General features: G+C 45.4%; 1 protein-coding gene across 2 annotated transcripts in view; it reads right to left on the bottom strand.

Annotated features, from left to right (window-relative positions):
* Positions 1-13481, bottom strand: part of DIS3L2 (DIS3 like 3'-5' exoribonuclease 2) — a 588376-nt gene extending 574895 nt beyond the window's left edge. The window contains exons 1-2 of one of the 2 annotated variants that reach the window (XM_069727018.1): positions 13380-13478; positions 3004-3543 (exon numbers count right to left, since the gene is read on the bottom strand). In XM_069727018.1, coding sequence (XP_069583119.1) covers positions 3004-3523 — 520 coding nt within the window. In that variant the 5' untranslated portion in view covers positions 3524-3543; positions 13380-13478. Of the gene's footprint in view, positions 1-3003; positions 3544-13379 lie in introns of both variants that reach the window. The other variant, XM_069727019.1, reaches the window with a different exon arrangement.
* Positions 13482-14314: the final 833 nt, after the last annotated feature.

Raw genomic sequence — 14314 nt, 5'->3', positions numbered from 1 at the left:
TCCACCCCCATGGTGCCCCTCACTATGGAAATGAGCTCTTCCATATCTTCAGAAGAGAAGAGATATTTTTTATTATCAGATTTGGGGGTGGAAGTAGAACCCTCATTCTCCCATATGTCCTCTGAACCTGAGGAATGGATTTCGCCCGAGTCAGAATCAATAGGAGCCATCTTGCTCTTCTTAGAAGGAGGCGGCTGTGGTGTCAGGGCCTGAGACAGGGCCGACCTTAGAGGACTGAACCTCCTGTCTGATGAGGGTTCTGATGCTGTACAGAAGAGAGGGCTGTTCACTACACAGCACTTCATCCGTGCATGGTTGGCAGAGCTTTTTCTTATAAATGGAGGGAAGCTTGGACACATGCACCACACTTACAGCTGGGCATCTTATTCCTTTTTAGGGGCAGAGACCTTGTCTCCCTAAAATGAGAGAGAAAGGTGGACTAAGTCACTTCATAATTAACTGGACAGCAAGGGACCTCATCCACTACTTACAGAAGGAGGGTGAACGCTGGGCTCTGCAGAAGCAGAGTGCAGGGGTTTGTCGCCGTCCATAAGGTCAGACAGTCACCAAGGGACATAGGCCTTACCTGGAGGCTTCCCCCTGACCAGGAATATATAGGTATCGAGGTCGCCAGCGAGTTTATTGCTCCTCCTCCCTAGGATCTGTAGGGGGTTATGTCAGCAACGCCCGTCATGGCTGCCGCAGGATCAGGACGCCGGCCAGCGCGAGCGTGTGCTCCAGCGCATGGGGACGAAACCGGAAGTTCGGGCGCGTCACTTCCGCTGCGCGCGCTCCAGCACCAGCGAGGAGGGAGGAGAGAGCCGGGGAGCTACAGAAGGACCCCGATGCACTTCACTGCCCTGCTTTACCCCACAAGGAGGCACAGGAAGGGCGTGATAGAGGTCCCAAGTCACGTGGCGAACGAGGAGATGGGAACAGTCACAGGAGGAGGGGAGCAGAGCCCCCGACTTTGACTGCCCGGCACATGAAGGTAACAGCGCTCCTGATCGCCAGCCACGGCAGCACCATCAGCGAACCTCTTCATGCCCCATAGGGGACAGGAAAAACACTGGTGGTTGCAGGAAGGGGAGGGGTATTTACCTCTTTGTTTCCTGTCCCCTATTAGGGCGGGGAGACATCCTCCGATACTGCTGTCGTGGAAGGTGACTGGAGAGACACAAGAGGGAACATTTTATTCCTCACAATTTACAATGTATCACACAAAATGCACATGTGCCACTCTGTGTGGCATGTATTCAACAAGTGGGCGCACAAACCCACAGCATGCACCACTGATACATGGTACCAATGCCTCAAATGTAATCCCACACAGTATAAATCTGCTTACTGGACCCAGGGGCCACCCACAGCCTGGACCCATAAGGCCACATGTGCCACCCACAGCCTGGACCCATGGGGCCACATGTGCCACCCACAGCCTGGACCCATGGGGCCACATGTGCCACCCACAGCCTGGACCCATGGGGCCACCAATAAGCAAGACAAAACACTGACAATATACCACCTATTTATGTCAATTATTCAAAAAAATCGAGTTACAGAACTGCCTGTTTGGTACTGCATTCTTTTCTGGCATTTTATACGTTTTAACCCAATTCAGACATGACCAATTGTTTTTATTCCCCTCACCACCCCGACAACCATACAAGGGCTTGTTTTTTGCTGGACAAGTTTTACTTTTCAATGACAATTCATGTTACCATGTGATGTACTGGTAAATGGGAAAAAAATTGCAATAGACTGTAAAATTGCAAACAAAAACCTACACAATTTTGCCATTTGTTTTTGCTTTTATGACATTCATCATCCAGTTAAATAATAAAAAAATCTGGCAATATAACTGTCGCAAGACGGGCAATACCAAACTGGAATAGGATTTTCCTTTCTTTAGTGGAGGAAAACAAAATTGTTCGTTTTTAAAAAATAGAAAACTTTTTTGCTTCTGTTAACATTTTCCAAGACCTGTAATGTATTCATTTTTTTTGGTCGATGGAGTTGTATTATGACTATTGAGTGGAGAGTTAACGCTTTCACTGATACCATTTTGGGATAGATTTGACGTTTTGATCGCTTCTTATTGCATTTTCTTGAGATTTTGTGGCAGTCACAAAACTGCAATTCCGACCCATCAGCTTTTTTCAATTTATGGTGTTTAATTCGTTTTATATTTTGATAGGTCAGACTTTCACGTACACAGTGATATCACATGTTTATTTTTAATGGGAGAAAAAAAAACAAACTTAGAACTTCCCTGCACTTTGCATTCATTAGGGAGCTTGGAGCTGCAGTATAAAGCATGGTTTCCTCTGAAGTCCAGCCAAAGGCTGGTTGTCCATACAGCATTGTCATGACAGGCACTGGGGTCTTTAGCAGACATCTGGCTGTCATGGCAACCCATAGGCATCCCACAATCTGGTTGCAGGGAGAGGTGGGTAGGTGGATAGCCAAGAGCAGGCCGTGCACTGTAAATTCCACTGTCAGATTAACAGTGGCATTTAATGGGTTATCATAAGGGATCAGAGCTCAGCTCCACCAACAGCTGTTAGAGGCAGATAAAGTCTGAACAAAACTGCTTCCAGCGGGGAAAGATGCGGGCTCCAATCCTGAGCCTGCATGACTGAACCCAACATGTGATACGTAGGAAAAGGGTTAAAAACATGTAACTAGAGGACAAAGGACATCTGCTTGCAGTGAACAGCGGCAATGGGACAGATTTCAGTTTACAGAAAACCACTCAACTTGATATTACAACTATTAGGAGGATAAAAAGTAACATATCTAAAAGGCACATAAAGCGTAGAAACTGAAAAACTTTACCTTGGTCAACTATTAAATACTTTCAAGTCAGAGAAAAACTTTCATTCACAAAAAAAAAGACAATCACATTGCATTACTCATGTCAGCCACAACAAGGAAGACCCTACCATCAGATGGTCAGATCAGATCACAAGTGAGGGGTTGGGGATTGCACTGAAGCCATACCTTCAATCAAACAAGTCTGAGACTTTGGCGTCTGCTTCTCAGTCTGGGATTCCTTTCTCTCAAAGTCACAATTGCCTTTGGAAAACTGAAGCTTTGCGCTGAGTAAACTAGGTTTACTTTGAGTAGGCGCCTTCTCCTTTGGGTCAAAATCTGCATCTTCATTGCCAAGTGTGCCAAGACGATGCATCTCTGATTCACTTTTCCTATTGGCGTGTCCTCCAGCAAATCCCTTTTCAAATCTTGGGACACTACTTCTCTCAGAGAACACTGCATTAGAATACACAACGTTTCTACCAGAACCTCCTTGAAGGCCTTCTACGGTAGAGTCTTTGTCACAGACCATGTCCCCATGGCTGGCTTCTTCCAGCTGCAGTTTCTGAGCTATATAGTTCAAGTAGAATGTAAAGCGTCCACTGTGGTGCTGTTGGACCAGTCTAGCATACGCATTTTTTTGTTGGACGCCTGTCCAGTTTGAACCTTCTTTTCCCGACAAACCATGATTAGCTTTTGAATGCTCCATACTGTATCTTTACACTCAGACTTGGTGGAGAAGAGGGAAAACAAAGAAAAAAGTTACTTAATTTATAATAAATCAGACAAAAAAGCGTGTTTGGCTTTTGTTTCAGTGTAAAGTAGTTTTAAGTCAAAAAATTGCAATGAGTTGTAGAGTACAGGTAAAGAATCTCAGTGAGTGACCCACTCGGTCAGTAAGGTCGCTTACCAGTCAAAATTGGGGATTGTGTGACACCTACTCTGGAGATGTGTGGTCTTAGATCAGGGGTGGGGAATCTTTCTGCCAAGGGCCATTTGGATATTTATACCATCCTTCGAAGGCCGTACAAACTCCGCCCACAAAGTACATCCTTACTCTGGCACTGGTTTCAGGACGTAATCTTTCATTGCATGCCCTTCAGTGTTCAGTAGTGAACACTGCATGTGTGTGCCAGCAGGGCAAAAGAAATTAATGAGCTGTGGCATTCAAAATACAGCTCCTTGCTCAATGTGGTCCTTTAGAATCCACTCGGGGACCTTATAAAAGGTCATCGAGGGCCGTAAATGACCCTGGGGCCAGAGGCTCCCCACCCGTCTTAGAGGATGAACCCGCATCTATTAGACATCGGTGGAGTTTTCTATGGATATGTCATAAATGTCTATAGTAAGAACCCCATTAAAGCAAACACTGACAAAGATTGTAAGTTTACCCTTGTATCAAAATGACCTTAGGAACTAGGCTTCCCAAACTGAACACATGACCGCTTGGTGAAGTATAAACATAAGTGAATGCCAATGATATTTATTATGATCCCATCCAGCAGTGCTCTCCGAGGTTACACTCTTGGGCTATCCAAACCTGAATGCAAATAGTAAACCCTAAAAATAAGAGGTAATCACATGCAGCAAGCTAATCCTGCCGATGCTGAAGGAGGAATCAAAAGTGTCAAGAACCAGAAATGTAAGTCAAAAGATTGGACGCTGCGTACTTGTGCAGTGTCCAACCCACAGCAGCCAGATGTTACAGAACAGCAGATGGGATTTCAAGAAATTCCACTATGCATCCACAGACGCCCACTCACCTGTGGAGAATGACATGCAACGCGTCTTTTTAGACCGCAGCATGTCTATTTCTAGCATCTCCGCAAGAGAAATTTCACCAATAGAATATATTGGACACTGTGAATCCGCACAGTTCATTGATCACATGCGTTTTCACCTGCGCTCAATAGACGGCAGCACTTTGGAGGCAATGAACATGTGCTGTGTCCAAAGCGCTGCTACTTCCGGATCATCTACACCCAGCCTAAGTCCACAGACACATAAACCTAAGTGTTTGGCAAAACTGGGAATATATTAACTGGTTAACGATATTGGATATGCCAAAAATGCCTGAAACTCCAGTTCTGCCACAGGAACCCCCCAACAATTAGCTGAACGAGAGTGAAATGCGACCCACCAACCATCCATATTTGCTGAATATCCACAGCATCAATATTATTCCATAGAAGGGGCTGGTTGCTGGTTTCCCTTTGTAAGTCCCATACACATCCATGGAGAAGGATGCATGTGCGGCTACCACGCTTTGAATGCTGTCAAGACTTACCAAGGCCGTGTTCACATCACATTATTGCCAAACATCGGAGGCTCTGAAAGGGCTTCAGTCTGAAACCATGAAAAACAGGACACAGGTGTATCTGGCGAGGGGGCCATTTACTTTAATACAGCATTATTGTGCTTTGCTTATGTAGAACCATTATTTCCACAGCGCTTTACAGACCTTACCACTGTCGCCATTGGGGCTCACAATCTAAATTCCCAATCAGTATGTCAGTGGAGTGTAGGAGAAAACCAGATGAACTTGAGGAAACCCACACATACACAGGGAGAACATACAAACTCCTTACAGAGGTTTCCTTGATGGGATCTGAACCCAGGACCCCAACGCTGCAAAAGAAGAGTACAAACCACTGAGCCACCGTGCTGCCCAGACTGCATCAACTTGTGATTTCTGACCTAATTTCCAACAATGTCTGCCTATCTGAGGCAGGCAGAAAAGTGCAGCTGGCCACATAATTCCCACCTAAAAAAAGCCAGACATTGCCGAAAATTAGCTTAGAAAGCACAAAGTGACACCATCTGCTTTATTAAAAATGGCCACATTGGCAGATCCACCTAAATCCTGTTTTCAGGGTTTGGACAGAGAAACCTGACGGAGCCACAGATGTGGCATGTAAACTAAGTGGGGTGGGGGGTATCTTTCAAAATGAGGCCCTTGGGGCAATAGGTCCTGTTCCAGATACTTAGTCAGGCTGCCAAAAGTGTCCAAGCATTTATATGTTTCATCACCTAAGATGGTCAAGCTTAATAGTTTCAGACAGGCATATCACAAACTGAACCCCTTAAAGGGAACCTGTCACCTGAATTTGGTGGGCTCTGTTTATTGTCCGATGGGCAGTGTTTTCTCTCCTTTCATGCATCCCTTCCTTTCCCGCTGGCCGCAATATTGTATTGAATCTTGCCTTGCGCACGCGCAGTATGCTTTGCCCAACTGCAGCCAAAGCCGAAAAGCATTAGTGTGCATGCGCACTATGTCCCGCAACACTGCAAAATACTTCCGGGACATAGTGCGCCGGCGCATGCGCACTAATGCTTTTCAGCTTTGCCCGCAGTTGGGCAAAGCATACTGCGCGTGCGCAAGGCAAGATTCAATACAATATTGTGGCCAGCGGGAAAGGAAGGGATGCATAAAAGGAGAGAAAACACCGCCCATCGGACAGTAAACAGAGCCCGCCAAATTCAGGTGACAGAGTCCCTTTAAGGACCGAGCAATTTTTGGCACTTTTGCTTTTTTCCTCCTTTCATTCCAACTTTCCAAGAGCCATAACTTTTTTTTTTTTTTTTTCCATCGATACAGGGGTGAGGCGCTTGGTTTTTGCAGAACGAGTTGTACTTTTGAATGACACCATTCATTTTATTACATTATGTATTATGGAAAGTGGGAAAAAATTCCAAAAGCATAAAAAAAAAATCATAATTATTTAATTTACAGCGCTTATTTTACAGTAAAACCAACCTGGCAATATGATCCCATAGGTCAGTACAATTACGCAGATACCAAACATGTATAGCTTTTGTTTAATTTAAGTAATGAAATAAAATTCAGAAATCAGTAAAAATAAATACAAATTCTGATTGTTTTAAGTGATATAATGTTTTCAATTTTCAGGATAGGGGGCCTTGTGTTTCTGCGCCCCAAGTTTAAGTTTTATTCATATTACTTTGGGGTACTTATGACGTTTTAATTGCCCATTACATTTTTTCTGTTGTGGCGACCGAAAAAAAAACCGTATTTCTGGCATTTTTTTTTTCTCTCGTTACGCCGTTTACCGATCAAAATAATTTCAGAATTTGATGTGGACATTAAGAACGCAGCACTGCCAAATGTGTATTTTTGGGGGAGACTCGGCTTCAGGAAAATGACCGCCGCGATGTCCATCTGCGCACGCGCGGCATCCCGCGGCCATTTTCCTGAAGCCCCGGGAAGCAGGAGACTCCATCTGCGCACGCCCGGCCTCAGGAAGATGGCCGCGCCCACCGAGAAACCGCTGAATAGCGGCAAGCGCGCTCTTTTTCTACAGCTGCGCAGTGCATTCGGCACTAGCGCATGCGAGAAGCACTACGCCACCAACGGGAACATAAGATCTGGGGGAAGAAACAACGCTGTGACCACGCCCATCCGACCTGACCAGCCTGATTGACAGGAGAAAAAGGCCACTTTTGTAAGGTATTTCGGCAGCATAGGTAGGGAATCAGGGGACAAAAAATACCCTATTGTAAAGCACAGCTCAGGCCCTATTTAACGGTATTTTTATCTCCTACTGAAAAAACGGGGTGACAGGTTCCCTTTAACCCCTTTACCCCCAAGGGTGGTTTGCACGTCAATGACCAGGCCAATTTTTACAATTCTGACCACTGTCCCTTTATGAGGTTATAAGTCCGAAACGCTTCAACGGATCCTGGTGATTCTGACATTGTTTTCTCGTGACATATTGTACTTCATGATAGTGGTAAAATTTCTTTGATAGTACCTGCGTTTATTTGTGAAAAAAATGGAAATTTGGCGAAAATTTTGAAAATTTCGCAATTTTCAAACTTTGAATTTTTATGCAATTAAATCACAGATATGTCACACAAAATACTTAATAAGTAACATTTCCCACATGTCTCCTTTACATCAGCATAATTTTGGAACCAATTTTTTTTTTTGTTAGGGAGTTATAAGGGTTAAAAGTTGACCAGCAATTTCTCATTTTTACAACACCATTTTTTTTTTAGGGACCACGTCTCATTTGAAGTCATTTTGAGGGGTCTATATGATAGAAAATGCCCAAGTGTGACACCATTCTAAAAACTGCACCCCTCAAGGTGCTCAAAACCACATTCAAGAAGTTTATTAACCCTTCAGGTGTTTAATAGGAATTTTTGGAATGTTTAAATAAAAATGAACATTTAACTTTTTTACACAAAAAATTTACTTCAGCTCCAATTTGTTTTATTTTACCAAGGGTAACAGGAGAAATTGGACCCAAAAAGTTGTTGTCCAATTTGTCCTGAGTACGCTGATACCCCATATGTGGCAGTAAACCACTGTTTGGGCACATGGGAGAGCTCGGAAGGGAAGGAGCGCTATTTGACTTTTCAATGCAAAATTGACAGGAATTGAGATGGGACGCCATGTTGCGTTTGGAGAGCCACTGATGTGCCTAAACATTGAAACCCCCCACAAGTGACACCATTTTGGAAAGTAGACCCCCTAAGGAACTTATCTGGATGTGTGGTAAGCACTTTGACCCACCAAGTGCTTCACAGAAGTTTATAATGCAGAACCGTAAAAATAAAAAATCATATTTTTTCACAAAAATTATATTTTTGCCCCCAATTTTTTATTTTTCCAAGGGTAAGAGAAGAAATTGGACCTCAAAAGTTGTTGTCCAATTTGTCCTGAGTACGCTGATACCCCATATGTGGCAGTAAACCACTGTTTGGGCGCATGGGAGAGCTCGGAAGGGAAGGAGCGCAGTTTGACTTTTCAATGCAAAATTGACAGAAATTGAGATGGGACGCCATGTTGCGTTTGGAGAGCCACTGATGTGCCTAAACATTGAAACCCCCCACAAGTGACACCATTTTGGAAAGTAGACCCCCTAAGGAACTTATCTAGAGGTGTGGTGAGCACTTTGACCCACCAAGTGCTTCACAGAAGTTTATAATGCAGAACCGTAAAAATAAAAACTCATTTTTTCACAAATTATATTTTTGCCCCCAATTTTTTATTTTTCCAAGGGTAAGAGAAGAAATCGGACCTCAAAAGTTGTTGTCCAATTTGTCCCGAGTACGCTGATACCCCATATGTGGCAGTAAACCACTGTTTGGGCGCATGGGAGAGCTCGGAAGGGAAGGAGCGCCGTTTGACTTTTCAATGCAAAATTGACAGGAATTGAGATGGGACGCCATGTTGCGTTTGGAGAGCCACTGATGTGCCTAAACATTGAAACCCCCCACAAGTGACACCATTTTGGAAAGTAGACCCCCTAAGGAACTTATCTGGATGTGTGGTGAGCACTTTGACCCACCAAGGGCTTCACAGAAGTTTATAATGCAGAGCCATAAAAATAAAACAAAATTTTTTTCCCACAAAAATTATTTTTTAGCCCCCAGTTTTGTATTTTCCCTAGGGTAACAGGAGAAATTGGACCCCAAAAGTTGTTGTCCAATTTGTCCTGAGTACGCTGATACCCCATATGTGGGGGGAACCACCGTTTGGGCGCATGGGAGGGCTCGGAAGGGAAGGAGCGCCATTTGGAATGCAGACTTAGATGGAATGGTCTGCAGGCGTCACATTGCGTTTGCAGAGCCCCTAATGTACCTAAACAGTAGAAACCCCCCACAAGTGACACCATTTTGGAAAGTAGACCCCCTAAGGAACTCATCTTGATGTGTTGTGAGAGCTTTGAACCCCCAAGTATTTCACTACAGTTTATAACGCAGAGCCATGCAAATAAAAAAAAATTTTTTTTCCACAAAAATTATATTTTAGCCCCCAGTTTTGTATTTTCCCAAGGGTAACAGGAGAAATTGGTCCACAAAAGTTGTTGTCCAATTTGTCCTGAGTACGCTGATACCCCATATGTTGGGGTAAACCCCTGTTTGGGCACACGGGAGAGCTCGGAAGGGAAGGAGCACTGTTTTACTTTTTCAACGCAGAATTGGCTGGAATTGAGATCGGACGCCATGTCGTGTTTGGAGAGCCCCTGATGTGCCGAAACAGTGGAAACCCCCCAATTATAACTGAAACCCTAATCTAAACACACTCCTAACCCTAATTCCAACGGTAACCCTAACCACACCTCTAACCCTGACACACCCCTAACCCTAATCCCAACCCTATTCCCAACTGTAAATGTAATCTAAACCCTAACCCTAGCCCTAACCCTAGCCCTAGCCCTAACCCTAGCCCTAGCCCTAGCCCTAACCCTAACCCTAACCCTAGCCGGAAAATGGAAATAAATACATTTTTTTTTATTTTTCCCTAACTAAGGGGGTGATGAAGGGGGGTTTGATTTACTTTTATAGCGAGTTTTTTAGCGGATTTTTATGATTGGCAGCCGTCACACACTGAAAGACCCTTTTTATTGCAAAAAATATTTTTTGCAATACCACATTTTGAGAGCTATAATTTTTCCATATTTTGGTCCACAGAGTCATGTGAGGTCTTGTTTTTTGCGGGACGAGTTGACGTTTTTATTGAAAACATTTTTGGGCACGTGACATTTTTTGATCGCTTTTTATTCCAATTTTTGTGAGGAAGAATGACCAAAAGCCAGCTATTCATGAATTTCTATTGGGGGAGGCGTTTATACCGTTCAGTGTTTGGTAAAATTGATAAATCAGTTTTATTCTTCGGGTCAGTACGATTACAGCGATACCTCATTTATATCATTTTTTTATGGTTTGGCGCTTTTATACGATAAAAACTATTTTACAGAAAAAATAATTATTTTTGCATCGCTTTATTCTCAGGACTATAACTTTTTTATTTTTTTGCTGATGATGCTGTATGGCGGCTCTTTTTTTGCGGGACAATATGACGCTTTCAGCGGTACCATGGTTATTTATATCTGTCCTTTTGATCGCCTGTTATTCCACTTTTTGTTCGGCGGTATGATAATAAAGCGTTGTTTTTTGCCTCGTTTTTCTTTTTTTTCTTACGGTGTTTACTGAAGGGGTTAACTAGTGGGACAGTTTTATAGGTCGGGTCGTTACGGACGCGGCGATACTAAATATGTGTACTTTTATTGGTTTTTTTTTTTTATTTAGATGAAGAAATGTATTTATGGGAATAATATTTTTTTTTTTTTCATTATTTTGGAATATTTTTTTTTATTTTTTTTTACACATTTGGAAAAATTTTTTTTTACTTTTTTACTTTGTCCCAGGAGGGGACATCACAGATCAGTGATCTGACAGTTTGCACAGCACTCTGTCAGATCACTGATCTGACATGCAGCGCTGCAGCCTTCACAGTGCCTGCTCTGAGCAGGCTCTGTGAAGCCACCTCCCTCCCTGCAGGACCTGGATCCGCGGCCATCTTGGATCCGGGGCTGGAGGGAGCAGGGAGGGAGGTGAGACCCTCGCAGCAACGCGATCACATCGCGTTGCTCCGGGGGTCTCAGGGAAGCCCGCAGGGAGCCCCCTCCCTGCGCGGTGCTTCCCTGCACCGCCGGCACATCGCGATCATCTTTGATCGCGGTGTGCCAGGGGTTAATGTGGCGGGGGCGGTCCGTGACCGCTCCTGGCACATAGTGCCGGATGTCAACTGCGATAAGCAGCTGACACCCAGCCGCGCTCCCCCCGTGAGCGCGGCCGATCGGCTATGACGTACTATCCCGTCCAGGGTCAGATAAGCCCAGGGCACCTCGACGGGATAGTACGTCTAAGGTCACAGAGGGGTTAAATATTTTTCATATTTTAACATTATTCTACTGTCCACTGTACTTGGCTTGTGCTATATACTGCAGTGCTGTACATAGAAGAATTCATGGTGTTCAGAATGCCAACCACAGGCTGGTTTTCACAGGAGTACCGTGGTGACAGACACAGGGGTCTTCAGCAGACCCCTAGTTGTCATGACAACTCATTGGCATCCCCTAATTGCATCACAAGTGCGTCCATGAGGTGTTAGAACAGTGCAGCCCCCTGCCAATGCACGTTAAGTGCCGCTCTCAGATTGACAACGGTATTTAACAGGTTAACAGCTTCGCTCCACCCATGGCTGTTAGAGGCAGGTGATTGCTCAATAACAGGCATCATCTGCTGGGAAAGATGCAGGCTCTGTGTGCAAGCCCGCATCAAAGGCAACAAGACCACTTATACCGGACATAGTACATCATAAGTTGCTAAGGAGTTAAACGGAATACATCACCAGGTTTTCCCACCTAATTTGAAAGCAACATGACCTAGGGGCAGAGACTCAGATCCCAATGATGTGTCACTTACTGGGCTGCATGCTATAACTGATAAAAATCACTTTTATCAGCAGGAGATCATCACTAGAGGAACAATAAACCTACTGCCATCTAGTTACCCACATTAATGAGTTCAGTATAACATCACCCAAGGTTGGCAGCTGTCTGTGTACTGTGCATAGGCAGAAAACTGCCAGTGGTGTGGACGGGGTTATGCTGAGCTCAGCATTTAGAGAACTGCTAGATCTGCAGCAGATCAAAGATTTTATGAAAACTGTAACCAGCCAAGTAGCTGACATTGCTGGAATCAGGGTCTCTGCCCCTAAATCATGCTGCTCTCAGATGGGGTTGGTGTCAAATTACCTTTAAGGCCCTCAAAATCATATGACTAATGTCAGCCGCCAACAGTGTAATGTGTATGAGGGCATGAACAGATGTGGGCAATGGCCAGCCTCAGAGAGCCAGTCATTTAGGCTATGTGCACACATTGCGGATTAGGCTTAGGCATTTCTGGTGCGGATTCTGCCTCTCCTGGCAGAAAACGCACCTGCAGATTTGTTGCGTTTTTTGTGCGGTTCCGCAGCATTTTTTGTGCGTTTTTGCTGCGGTTTTCTTGCGGATTTGCTACAGTTTTCTATAATGGAATGGGTACAAAAACACTGCAGATTCACAAAAAAGTAGTGACATGCTACTTCTTTTAAAAGCAGCGGATTTTCCGCAAAGTGTGCACAGCATTTTTTTTTCTCATTGATTTACATTGTACTGTAAATCAATTGCAGATCCGCAGCGTTTCTGCACCTCAAAAAATGCTGCAGATCCACAAAGAATCCACAACGTGTGCACATACCCTTACGGTACGCGCACACTGCGATATTCCACCACAAACCATTACTAACGAGGGTCCCAGTATGGGATCGCGTGCTGCTCAGGCCTGTCAGAGGCAAGTGATGGAAGTGACGGACAGTCTTCAGAGGTCTACCGGGAAGCAGCTCCACACCGGGCAGCCGAGCCTGCTGTGCGCCGAACCACAAAAACGCACCGGTAATACTGCTGACAACAAGCTTCCAAAAATGCTCAGAACAGGACCAAAAACCAGGAAAAAAAACAGCTTTACGATTACAAGACACCAAGGAAGAGGAGCGACTGCAGGAGAGGGTTTTGCTTCAAAGACTGAGGCTTGTGACCGCAGATCAAAGCTGCAGTGTGAACATGCCCCAAGAGGTACGCTGCGTGTATGGGGCTTATTACACAGCATCGCAGGGGCCCGCACAGCCGGGGTCTCCGGTCCCCTCACACTGCAGAACGTCTTCCCGGGCCACAAGCCGCGCCCGCACCTCCGCACACCACCTCACCTACCCGCACTGTCTCCTACAGCCGCGGACCCCTTTGTCGCGATTTAAATCCCCCCGGGTCGCTGCGACTGCTCCTGGGATTCCTCTTCCGGGTCAGACCGAGGGCTGTGGGCGGGGCTAGTCCCTGGCGAGTCGACTACCTGACGGGATGGCGGGAGCTGCGCGCAGTGCGCACTGCGTCTCTCACCTGACGGCAGCATGCTGTGGCGCTTGCGGGCTCCGTGCTGCTTGTGGCGTGCTGGGTGTGCGGGCTGCGTGTGCGGGCTCCGTGCTGCTTGTGGCGTGCTGGGTGTGCGGGCTGCGTGTGCGGGCTGCGTGTGCGGGCTGCGTGTGCGTGCTGCGTGTGCGGGCTCCGTGCTGCGTGTGCGGGCTCCGTGCTCTGTGGCGCTGGTGTGCGACCACTACTGCGCCATGTTTCACAGTGGCGGCATGTCTTCCTGCGCCATAATTCTATTAGGTTGCCAGCTGTCCAAAAGAATGAAAACTCAAGTTGTCGGCTGAGTGCTGGTCGTGGAAGGCGATTTCCTGCCAACAAAGTCAATTTTAAATTTCATTTTATTCACTAGAGCTTAATAATTTCCACAATTGGATGTGATTATATAAAATGTTCCTGTGCTGAGATAATCTTATAAATGTGCCCCTACTGTGTAATGGCTGTGTCTGACCGTACAGGGACATGGTGTGATCGTACCTCAGCTCCTGGGCGGGGGCGGCTCAGGTCTATTCCACATCTACTGAGGCGCTTGTCCACCGCCACTAAACTGCTGCTGAGTCGCTGTTCTCACCTACGTTTTTTATTTTAGTTAAAAACGTAAAAACAAATATATTGGACTTGAGTTTTACAAAAAGCTGAGGAGGCGTATGAGATGCTGAGCTCAGAGATGTACACAGCCAGCAGCGAAAGTTAAGACCAATTAGCACATTCATCTTCCTCCACAT

The sequence above is a fragment of the Ranitomeya imitator genome, chromosome 5 (assembly GCF_032444005.1).
Source record: "Ranitomeya imitator isolate aRanImi1 chromosome 5, aRanImi1.pri, whole genome shotgun sequence".
NCBI classification, from domain to species: Eukaryota; Metazoa; Chordata; class Amphibia; order Anura; family Dendrobatidae; genus Ranitomeya; species Ranitomeya imitator.
This window is presented reverse-complemented; position numbering and strand designations above follow the sequence as displayed.